The 12,550-nt window shown below is 45.5% G+C and overlaps 1 protein-coding gene across 2 annotated transcripts in view; it reads right to left on the bottom strand.

The window, feature by feature from the left end:
- rcan3 (regulator of calcineurin 3) overlaps positions 1 to 12,550 on the bottom strand; it is a 155,187-nt gene that overhangs the window by 47,575 nt on the left and 95,062 nt on the right. For both annotated transcript variants that reach the window (XM_078237188.1, XM_078237189.1), the window contains exon 2: positions 409 to 582. In XM_078237188.1, the coding sequence (XP_078093314.1) occupies positions 409 to 582 (174 nt within the window). The remainder of the gene's footprint in view (positions 1 to 408; positions 583 to 12,550) is intronic.

Raw genomic sequence — 12,550 nt, 5'->3', positions numbered from 1 at the left:
TCAATTGTGCATATTGTTAGAAAACAACTAAGAAGATACGACAGCACAAAATACAGTTCCACCTTGAGATCATTCGAACATTTCCACAAACTAAGATGTCCAGCCCCAGAGTTGAAAACACTTTCTCTAAGTTGCTCATATAACAGCCACTACATGCCTAATACCAAATGACTGCTTGCAGAACTGAAAAGATGGCCCTGGTGACGTGGTAAACAAGGTCACACTATCAAATTCCAGGAAACACAGGGTATCAGCCAGTTAAAACGTGCGATATCATTGGTGTTAAATAAAAGGCTAACTGAAGTATTGATAGCTAGGAGTTACATGAATTATTCACAATGCAGAGCTTCTTTTATGATGATCTGCTAACAAGGCTCAATTGAGTTTTGTAAGATCACTGAACTGTACCTGTGCAAAATAAAGTTGGAGTTTGGAGCCGTTAAAGTCGGATTCATGGAGTTCTATTCGAGCACGGGCAGCTGCCTCTTGACTGCTGAAATTTATCCGTACTCTCTGAAAACTCCGGAATAATTGGAATGTGGCCTGTTCATCATAAACTCGGAAAAGGGCTTCAAATCGTTCCTGGAAAAGAAAGATACGCTGCATTATTACCACTGTTCTGAATTGGAGTACAGCAGTTATAATATGATGCCAGTAAACTCTTGCCAAGCTTCCACTTCTTACTGACTCGGAATTAATATAGTTGCACTGTATCTAACCATACAGTCTTATAAACACTTCCCGTTGTCATACTTTACAGATCAGTCACAGTCACCATACAGCATGGAGCGGGAATCTCCGGCTGCGCACGCACCCCAAGATCAGAAACTCCCGCCCGAGCTCAATGGACCTTTTCCGTGGAATTTTCTGTCTCGCCCGTTACAATTCCCACGGCGGGGAAGATGGGAGAATTTCAGTCCATGTCATTTTTACTATCAAAGCTTTTGGCTTTTTCATTATTATTCAACAAAGCTGAGGTGAACTGAAGGAAAATTTCACCGTCATTATTCATTAATATGTGTAGCCTAGAGGACTATCTGCAAACCAGGCTTATTAACTAACTAGCTGCAAAAACATGAAATAAGCAAGGGGATAATGATCATTTTTTTTGAACCGCCAAACATTTTATTTATTCATCCATCTTGCCTAATGGCAACTGAAAGAGAGGAACATTTGCTCATTTTTTTAATTGTCAATTTTCCTCCTTCCTTTTTCATCCATAGTAAGAAGTCTCACAACACCAGGTTAAAGTCCAACAGGTTTAGTTGGAGTCACAAGCTTTCGGAGCGCTGCTCCTTCATCAGTTGAGTGTCCATTGATGGCAACTGATGAAGGAGCAGCGCTCCAAAAACTCGTGATTCCAAATAAACCTGTTGGACTTCAACCAGATGTTGTGAGACTTCTTACTGTGCCCACCCCAGTCCAACGCCGGCATCTCCACATCATGAATTTCATCCATGACTTTGCTACTTTCAAACCCAACTGCTCCAATGTTCTCCTGGCCAACCATCTATTTGTCCTCTCCATAAACCTGTCCTCTTGCAAAACTCTGCTGCCTGAGCCTTACATTTGATGTTTTAAGTTTCCTTTCTACTTTGTCCTTTGTTTCGGGCGCTTCCCTTCTTTTTGGGGACTGCCCTTTTTGATTTGTCCCTCAGATAATTTGATTTAGTTTAATTGTTGAACCAAAGAGATTTTTTTTTACAGCGATCGTGACTCCTGACGCAACATTGCATCAAATTTCAAATTCGCATCCTTGTTTGCAAATCTCTAGTGGACTCGCCACTCGCTATCTTTGTAACCTTCTCCAGCCCTTCAACCATTCCTGCGCTCCTCTAATTTTGACCCCCTGCACATTAGCGTTTTTGATCATTGGTTGTTCTGCCTTCAGCTGATTAGGCCTGAAATTCTAGAAATTTCCGCCCGCTCCCCACCCCCCACCCCCTCCCACCCTTCCCTCCCTCCTCCCCCCCCCCCACCCCCCCAAACCTTGCCATCTCTCTCTTCTGTTAAGATGACCGTATTTCTTTCAAACTAGTATCTACTTACACTGCTTGGCATCAAGCTTTGTTGGTTACATTCCTACAATGTGCCGTGGGATGTTCCGCTATGTTAAAGGTGCTATATAAATGTAGGTTGTTGTTGCTGTACATAAACTGATTTCTGCTGCAGTTCCACGCTGCCAGTTGTTTTTGGTACCTCATCCATATGATTACTTTTGAATGGGGGATTCCAAATGAGGAATGTTCTCAGGTAACTGAACCATAAGAAGCACTCAACAACGCCAACAACAATAATTGGCATTTATATAGCACAATGAAACATCCCCAGGTGCTTCACAGGAGCTTTCAAAAACGGGAAAGCAGATTATTATCTAAATGGCCATAAATTAGGAGAGGGGAATGTGCAACGAGACCTGGATGTCCTCGCTCACCAGTCACTGAATGTAAGCATGCAGATGCAGCAGGTGATAAAGAAGGCAAATGGTATGTTGGCTTTCATAGCGAGAAGATTCAAGTACAGGATCTGGGATGTCTTGCTGCAATTATGATGTGGAGATGCCGGCGTTGGACTGGGATGGGCACAGTAGGAAGTCTCACAACACCAGGTTAAAGTCCAACAGGTTTATTTGGTAACACGAGCTTTCGGAGCGCTGCTCCTTCATTGGGTGAGAGCCACTCACGCAATGAAGGAGCAGCGCTCCGAAAGCTCGTGATACCAAATAAACCTGTTGGACCTTAACCTGGTGTTGTGAGACTTCTTGCTGCAATTATACAGGGCCTTGGTGAGACCACACCTGGAATGTTGTGTGCAGTTTTGGTGTCGTTATCTGAGGAAGGACATTATTGCACTAGAGGGAGTACGGAGAAGGTTTACCAGGCTGATTTCTGGGATGGCAGGATTGATGTATGAGATTGAGTTGGTTAAGATTATATTCAATGGAATTCAGAAGAATGAAACCTATAAAATCCTAACAGGACTAGACAGGAAAGATGCAAGAAGGATGTTCCCGATGGTGGGGGAGGGAGGATCCAGAACCAGTGGTCACAGCGTGAGGATACAGGGCAGACTGTTTAGATTGTTTTCAAGAGGCAGTTGGATATAGCACTCTAGGCGAAGGGGATCAAAGAATATGGGGGGAAGGCGGGATCAGGCGATTGAGTTGGATGATCAGCTATGATCAGAATGGATGGTGGAGCAGGCTTGAAGAGTCAAATGGCCTCCTCCTGCTCCTATTGTCTATGTTTCTATGTTTCTTTGATAAAACAATGGATGACACTGAGCCACAAAACGAGATATTAAGTCAGATGACCAAAGCATTGTCAAAAGCATTGGGTTTTAAGAAGTGCTTGATGCGCGATATAACACACGAGAGGCGTGATGTACTCGGGAAATAAAGGCTTTTATTGCCAACAATAACAGAACTACCATATACAGTATACGATCCCAGACTAAAGGGTCACCAGGCAGAGCAGTGACCTTTATACCTCTCCCAGGAGGCGGAGCCGACTGGGGTGTACCATAACAACTATATTAACAGGTAGAACAGCCCAAACCTAACCCCAACAGTAACATATCTACAGACTCATAGTACTGGCCAGACCATGGCTCAGCACTACCTGGTGGGAACCAACAATGGTTCACCACAGTGCCTTAAAGGAGCAGAATGAGGTAGAGAGGCAGAGAGGTGTGGGGAGGGTATTCCAGAGCTTGGGGCCTAGGTAACTGAAGACAAGGCCAGAAATGGTGGAGGAATTAAAATTGTAGTCGCACAAGAGGCCAGGATTAGAGAAGTGCACATACGTTAGGAGCACTGCGCAGCTGGAGAAGGTTAGAGAGATACGGAGTGGACAAAGCCATGGAAGGATTTGAAGACAAGGATGAGACTTTTAAAATAAAGTCTTTGCTTGCTTGGGAGCCAACGTAGATCAGCGAGCACACGGAAGATAGAGAAACAGAACCCACTATGAATAAAGATATGGGCAGCAGAATTCTGAATGATCTCAAATTTATGGAGAGAAGAGCATGGGAGACCAGCCAGTAGTGTGTTGGAATATTGAGCCGAAAGATAGCAGAGGCGTGGATGAAGGTTTCAGCAGGAGATGACGTGAGACAGGGGCGAAGCTGAGCAATATAACTGAGGTACAAGTAGATGGTCTTAGTGATGGCATGAAAACGAGGATGGAGACTCACCACAGGATCAAATGTAACACCCAAGGTTGTGAATAGACTGGCTTAATCTCAGACTGTTGCCAAGGAGATGGAGGTGGTAGCTAGGGAACAGGGTTTGGAGTGGAGGCTGAAAACAATGCCTTCAGTCTTCCCAATGTTTAACTGAAGGAAATTTCTGCCCCTCCAGTACTGAATGTCGGAAATAAGCAGTCTGATGATTTATCAGCAGTGGAGTCATCGGGAGAGGTGGCGGTGGTGAGGTGGCACTGGGTGTCATCAGAGTACATGTGAAAACTAGCATGGTGCCTTGGGATAATGTCACCAAGGGGCAGCATGTAGATGAGAGAAAGGAGGCGGTCGAGGATAGATCCTCGGGGAAATTGGAGGTAATCGGTTGGGTGCAGGAATAGAAGCCACTGGACGTGACTCTCTGGCTACGATTAGGTGGATAAGACTGGAACCACAGCTGTGTCCCACGCAACTGGAAAACAAAGAGGCATTGGAGGAGGATGGTGTTATCATTGAATCATAGAATCCTACAGTGCAAAAGGAGGACATTCGACACATCGAGTCTGCACCAACCACAATCCCTATCCCCATAACCCCATGCATTTACCCGAGCTAGTCCCCATGACACTAACTGGCAATTTAGCAGGGCCAATCCATCTAACCCGCACATATTTGGACTGTGGGAGGAAACCCACACAGATGCGGGGAGAACGTGCAGACTCCACACAGACAGTGACCCAAGCCAGGAATCGAACCCGGATTCCTGGCGCTGTGAGGCAGCAGTGCTAACCATTGTGCCAACATGCCACCTTCAGCTACCACATCAAACACAGCAGACAGGAAGAGAAGGACGCAGAGGGAAAGTTTGCCTTCATCACAAATAGGATATCATTTGTGACTTTGATAAGAACTGTTTTGGTGCTGTGGCGAGGCTAAAAATGATTCGAGGGATTCAAACATGGGGTTCCGGGAAAGATAGGACATTTACCATTTGAAGAATTGAATTTCACATAGTGACTAGATTCATTGATCTGGTTTGTCCAAATGCCTCACTGAACTTATTTCCTCTTATCTTGACTCCATCCTCACTCCTCTTGTCCATTCCGTCCCCACCTACATCCAGGATTCCTCAGATACCCTGCGTCATATTGACAGCTTCCAGTTCACAGGCCCTAACTGCCTCCTATTCCCCATGGATGTGCAATCTCTCCACAGCACCATCCCACACCAGGACGGCCTGAAAGCTCTTTGCTTCTTTCTTGAAAAGAGGCCTGAACAATTCCCATCCACCACCACTCTCTTCCGCCTTGCTGAACTCCTTCTCTCTCTCAACGACTTCTCCTTTAACTCATCCCAATTTCTCCAAATCAAAGGTGTAGCAATGGGTACCCACATGCGTCCTAGCTACGCTTACCTTTTTATGGGGTATGTGGAACATTCCTTGTTCCAGGCCTACCCAGGTCCCCTTGCACAACTCCTTTACCGGTACATCGATGACTATTTTGATGCCACTTCATAGTCTCGTCCGGACCTGGAAAAATTCATCAACTTCACTTCCAGTTTCCACCCCTCCATCATCTTCACCTGGTCCATCTCAGACACTTCCTTTCCCTTCCTTGACCTTTCTGTCTCCATTTCCGGCAATAGACTATCTATCAATATTCATTACAAGCCCACTAACTCCCACAGCTATATGGACTACAGCTAGGTGTAACACCTGCCCCTTTACCTCTTCCATGCTTACCATCCAAGGTCCCAAAACACTCATTCCAGGTTAAGCAGTGTTTCACTTGCACCTCTTTCAATTCGGTCTATTGTATTCGCTGCTCCCAACGTGGTCTCCTCTATATCAGAGAGACCAAGTGTAGACTGGGTGATCGCTTTGCTGAGCACCTTTGGTCTGTGCGGAATCAGGGCCCTGACCTTCCCGCTGCTTGCCATTTTAACACACAATCCCGCTCCCATGCCCCCATGTCTGTCCTTGGCCTGATGCAATGTTCCAGTGAAGCTCAACGCAAACTGGAGAAACAGCATCTCATCTTCCGGCTAGGCACGTTACAGCCTTCCGGTCTCAACATCGAATTCGACAACTTCAGATGATTAGCTGTACCCCACCTCCACCCCTTTTTTTTCATTTCATTTAATTTTTAACTGTTCTCTACATTTTACTTCTTTATTGTCTTTATTTTTCTTCTCCCCCCTCTTTTTCCCCCTTTCCTTATCTTTTCTCCCCCTTTGCTTCCCCTTTCTCCCTTTTTCTCTATTTTACCCCCCTCTCTCTCTCTCTCTCTCTCTCTCCCCCCCCCCCCCCCCCCCGCCCCCCCCCCCCGCAACATCTTCATCTCTCACAGTTTACCCTCTGATTTCAGCTTCTCTGCCATTTGGCCATTCACACCCTTTATTCTCTCTGTGGACAGCTATTGGCAGTCTTTTCCCCTGGTTTCTATGGCTACGACTCATCTTTCATTCCCTCATCCTGCAGTATAAATATCTCCCACTTTCTATGCCTTTTAGCTTTGACAAAGAGTCATCTGGACTCGAAATGTCAGCTCTTTTCTCTCCTTACAGATGCTGCCAGACCTGCTGAGATTTTTCCAGTATTTTCTCTTGTGGTTTGTACAAAAATCGGTCTAGTGCCACAAATTTGCTTCCCACTGTGCTAGCATATTTCAAATAATAATAAAGATTTAGGCTATGGATGGAATCTTACAAAAATTTGGCAGGGTGTCAGTCCCGATGAGAAAACTGGCACAGAACTCTCCAGCTCCACTGATCTGTTTTCCCTCCAGATCTTTTCACTTTTAACTGCCAAAAAAAAAGTTGCTACACACAAAAAAGAATGGGTGTGGTTTGCGCCGTTGCTCTGGCGAGGTGGGGACTCTACGAGCTGAGAACCGGCTCCACTGAGATTGGGGCACCCTTGAAACAAAAACTAATCTTCGCTCCTTCCTCCACGGAGATATCTGTGGCCACTCCGCGATTCCCGCTGACAGCAGCCCTGTCAACTCCCGCGCCACGATCATCGCCTGCATCATCCCCCTTACCCTCACCCCAATCATCCCCGGCATCAGACCCCTTCCACACCCGTCCCCCCCTCCCTTCCCAATCATCACTGGCATCGGCCCCCTTTCATTTGCAGTACCAACCTGGCAGTGGAAAATTGTACCAGTGATGTGAAGATGTCGGCGTTGGACTGGGGTGGGCACAGTAAGAAGTCTCCCAAAAGCAGGTTAAAGTCCAACAGATTTATTTGGTAGCACAAGCTTTCGGAGCGCTGCTCTTTCATCAGGTGAGACTCACCAGATGAAGGAGCAGCGCTATGAACGCTCGTGATACCAAATAAACTTGTTGGACTTTAACCTGGTGTTGGGAGACTTCTTACTGAACTTGTACCAGGACAGCGCCAGGGGGCAGTGCCAGGGCACTGCTTGGCCATGTCCCTCTCCCCTGGGTGCTATAGTGACCTTTGCGCCCCTGAGGAGATCCCCACGACTGGTTCACGTGAACCTGTTGTAAACTGTGCCAACGTGATATCACATCGGCAAGGTATGACAATCTAGTGAGGGGGGGGAAGACCTGGCTCAGGAGGTCTTTAATTATATTTAAATTGATATTTAAAATGAATGGAAATCAGGATCTCACTTGTTATGGACATGAGCCTGATGATATCGCCGGTGAGGGGTGAAGGCTGGAAAGCGCGATCTCGCCAGCAATATTCGCGGTTTCTGGGTTTAGCTGGATCATGTGCCCCCGGCCGGGGATCTTAGCGGACTGAGAGCGCGGGCTCAAGATCCTGTCCTATAGCTTTGATGGACAGCCTTACTCGGGATACTTTGATTCACGTGAAATCAACTTTTCCCTAAAAACAAAAAGTTAAAATCACGACGCAACATTTTAAAGCCAGGAATAATTTTGAGATGGTCGGCCCTTTCAGAGGGATAAATTATCATTCATTTTGCTTTCCCCTACTTAATTCCAATTTTTTTTTTTGTTTGCCTGTCTTTTTCAAATTAGCCCTGCTTTTTCTCTTAATAGGCTGCTGCAGGAGTGGAAATCACTGGTGGTTTTATGTACTTTCGTGTCAATGTGAAAAGAGGCTGGCTGGTGGAAAAGTAATGACAGGTCCCTGGTGTAGTATTAAAAGGTAAATTTCAACAGAAAAAAAAAACAGCATAAGGCTAAAGAGAACAATGTTGGAGAGTAGGCTGTTGAAATGCACCATTGTAAGTTGAGGTGACATGTAAAAATAAAAGGTACATTACTCACTAAATTAACGTGTTTTATTTAATGGTGCTTTCAGCCTCAACAGCTGAAATTAAATCTAATAGGTGCATCCAGATTAGTCACTGCATTGGGAATCTTTTATTTCCTGCTAAACAATGATGAATACACAAGGTCGAAGGTAGTTAAAGTGAAGCACTGATGGCAGCAGTGAGTGCTTTCTGACAGGCCTGCAGAAACAAAGACAATGCAGGCTTGTGGAAGGTGGCCCTTGTTACTGAGTGGGATTTGGAATAAATTAGCAGACAGTCACTGTGTTACCAATCAGCTGGAAATAAATTACAAGCCCATAGGCAAAGTATGATAATATCAGTCCATCAAACTGCTGACCTTCGTACAAGGAAGATGCTCATATATTCAACATGGAAATAAATACACTGACTCCTGGGAGATCACAATCGAATACTAAATATGTTTTCAAAATTTCTCCACCGAGTTTTACTCAAAGAGGGTAGATTTTGGCTTTCACAGAATCGTAGAAACCCTACAGTGCAGAAGGAGGCCATTCGGCCCATCGAGTCTGCACCGACAACAATCCCACCCAAGCCCTATCCCCGCCACCCCACACATTTACCCCACTAATCCCTCTAACCTATGCAGCCTGGGACACTAAGGGACAATTTAGCATGGTCAATCGACCTAACCCGCACATCTTTGGTCTGTGGGAGGAAACCGGAGCACCCGGAAGAAACCCGCGCAGATATGGGGAGAATGTGCAAATTCCACACAGACAGTGACCCAAACCCGGAATCGAACCCAGGGCCCTGGAGCTGTGAGGCAGTAGTGCTAACCACTGTGCCGCTCTTTGTGAGATTGTGCAAATCAGGCAACAGTAAGAGCAGCCATTTTGCACATTCAATTATTTTTTATTTCCATTGAAGTTAACTAAATTGCACAAAGTCAAAATTTACCTTAAAATGAGGGATAGATATTTCATAAAATTTCAAGAAAATATCACCACGAGTTCAGCTTTAAAATCACTGAAGGTTCACGAAGATGGTTCCTGGGATGAGGGGCTGAGTGAATTGGGCTTGTATTCTCTGGAGTTCAGAAGAATGAGAGGCGATCTCATTGAAACCTACAGAATTCTGAAAGGGCTTGATGGTGTTGATGCCGAGAGATTGTTTCCGCTGATTGGGGAATCTGAAAAATGAGGGCATTGTTTTAGGATAAGGGGTCTGATTGTTTAGGACCGAGATGAGGAATCATTTCATTTAAAGGGTTGTGAATCTTTGGAATTCTTTACCACAGAAGGTTGTTCCATCATTGAATGCACATTTAAGACTAGGAAAGACAGAGGGCGGGATTTTACAACATCGCTCGGGCGAGACCGGAAATGTCTGCCCGAGGTCAATGGAGATTTCCATTGTCGGACGCTCGTCCACGCTGAATCCGTGGCGGGTGAGGTGGTAGAGTTCCGGCCAGAGTTTTGGTCTCTTGGGGAATCAAGGAATATGGGAAGCAGGTGGGACAATGGAGTTGAAATCCTAGATGAGCCGTGATCATATTGAATGGTGTAGCAGACTCGATGGGCCGCATGGCCTATACCTGCTCCTATTTCTTGTGTTATTTAACAAAATTAAGAATGAACATTTAATAGGCTCAGCTCTGTGCAAATTCTCAGTTACGCCAATAGTTCTTAGTTTTTACATTTAATTTGACATTTTTTTGTTTTCAAAAATTAAATGGGATGGGAAGAGAATCAGGAAGAAATACCTGTTGTGCTTGAAAATTAAGGGCCTAGAAATTAGTAGGCAACTGTATTCGGCATCCTTGTTTAGGTCCGTCATATCTGAATAATGCAGCCTGGCATCATTCCAGTGCTCCTAATGAAATGCCCACTGCTGATGAGCGTTCCAAGTTTGGGCCACTGATAATATTGCAGTGGCAATGGGTGGTCATGGTGGGTAGTTGGGACTGATGATTGGGTCCTTTAATGCGGAGTCAGGAGGGGAATTCTTGCCTCTCTTGATTCCACACACAGGTAATTTACTTACCTTCTCCGTTGCAGACAATCCCGGGGGCTGGTTTCCCCACTGCAGCCCATGGTGGGGATGGTTGACTCAGGGCAAACTAATCTTACAGAAAGGAACTTCAAACAACTGCTGGGTGATTAGTGGTTTGGTTTCCCCAGTGAATAGTATTTGGATCTCCGTTCAGGTAAATTGTGGCCTAATCTCTATTAGAAATGTTTCCCTCTACTCGCGATTGACTTAGGTCCAACTCAGGCAGGCTTCTTCAAAAACTATTTCACTTACATATAGCTTCTAGGGTAAGTGCAGTTCTCTCATGTCCAAATGATTCCATCTTCCTTCAATGCTGCTTGCACATGACTGCACATGCCACTGTTACATCATGATACACATCACTATCGCATTATCATAACTATTAACCCATTATTCTACATCTCCGCCCAAGTATTATCTCAACTTTTATTTAACAACAATCTTGAACTACTTACATTACTTTTACACTCCCATCATTTCCCCGCAAAGTCCAATCTTCACAGGTTAGGCCTTTGCAATGCCTTCACTGCTCTCGGTCTTGTCACCATTATTAAAATGTATTTATTAGTGTAACACTGCAATGAAGTTACTGTGAAAATCCCCTAGTTGCCACACTCTGGCGTCTGTTCGGGCATACTGAGGGAGAATTTAGCTTGGCCAATGCACTTAACCCGCACGTCTTTCGGACTGTGGGAGGAAACCGGAGCACCTGGAGGAAACTCACGCAGACACGGGGGAACGTGCAGACTCCTCAGAGGCAGTGACCCAGGCCGGGAATCGAACCCGAGTCCCTGTCGCTGTGAGGCAGCAGTGCTAACCACTGTGCCACATTATGCGAGGGGGATGGTCTTGGACTGGTTCAATAACTGGATCAACCATTCTGCAAGCTGATTGATGTCATCGTCTATATCCCAAACTTATTTGTTCTTGGAGCCTCTAAGAAGATTACAGCTTTTCTATTTCTCCTCAATGTGCCCAAAGAGATTTGGACGAAAGAGGAACATAGTAGTTCTGTTTGTTTAAGAACTGTGCCTTCAGGCATTCGATCTCAAATCCATACTTCCTGATCTGGTGCTGACGTTACTGAAGTCTTCATTCTATGCCTGGAGTTAGGCCAGTTCTTCTGTTTTTCTTGTTGACCGTTATTCTGTATTCCTCACTCTCTTAAGTCTATAGACATTTGATAGGACAGGACTAGAGTTTTACTGGAAAAGAGATGTTATTTTTTTTAAGCCTTTCATCTTGCACTCGTCAGGACATTCAGAAGAATATAAATCCAAGGAAGGCACAAATTTATACTGTATGAGAAGACAGTGCTGATTGGTTGGCAAGTGGAGTCTGATTGGTCGAAGTGTTGCCACAGAGAATGCACCAATTGATGGTGGAAGACAGTTAACTGCCAAGCATTGTTTGAAGTTTAAAACAGGCAATTTGACCTCTGATTGGTCAAGGAATTGCCCTGAGAGTTGAACCAGCAAATAATTGTCACCTACTTTGTTTGGCTGAAACAGGCGCAATACGTGTACATGTTATTTTTGATTGCAAAGAACAGGGTCCTGTGTATTAACATACATAGCTTAGAAAGAACATGGGCACACATTGGGCAGAATTTTACAAGATTGATTCCAAGTGGCCAGCTAACGTGAAAATGGGGAAGTCCTGATCTGTTTTTTGGGCGAGTTTTCACGCCCAATCTTATGCACTTACATATTGAAAATATGGGCTGGACTGTTTCCAGCAGGCAGTGGGCAGGGCTTAATTCATCAGCCAGCCTGGAGAGGGAGCCACTAGGCATGTGCAGACCTCTGATGTTGCACATGCTCAATAGCAACCGCAGGGGTCTGACAGACAGAGTTGTCAGACTCCTGCTGCAGGCAGCCTTAACACAGCCTCGCCCCCCCCCTGCAACCGTGGGGGCTTGTGGCCAATTACAAACCCCACAATGCATCAACATCTAGCCCCCGCCACCCCATCCCGCTGCCCAGAAAGATCTCACCCCCCCCCACCACTGATCCGATCCCATTGCAGAGTGGCAGTGAGCCCCCCTCTCCCTGATTGGGCAACCCCCTTCTTGCCCTGCC

Source organism: Mustelus asterias, chromosome 21 (assembly GCF_964213995.1).
Source record: "Mustelus asterias chromosome 21, sMusAst1.hap1.1, whole genome shotgun sequence".
In the NCBI taxonomy this organism is placed as follows: Eukaryota; Metazoa; Chordata; class Chondrichthyes; order Carcharhiniformes; family Triakidae; genus Mustelus; species Mustelus asterias.
The sequence above is the reverse complement of the archived record's forward strand: the minus strand, read 5'-3'. Positions and strand labels throughout refer to the sequence as shown.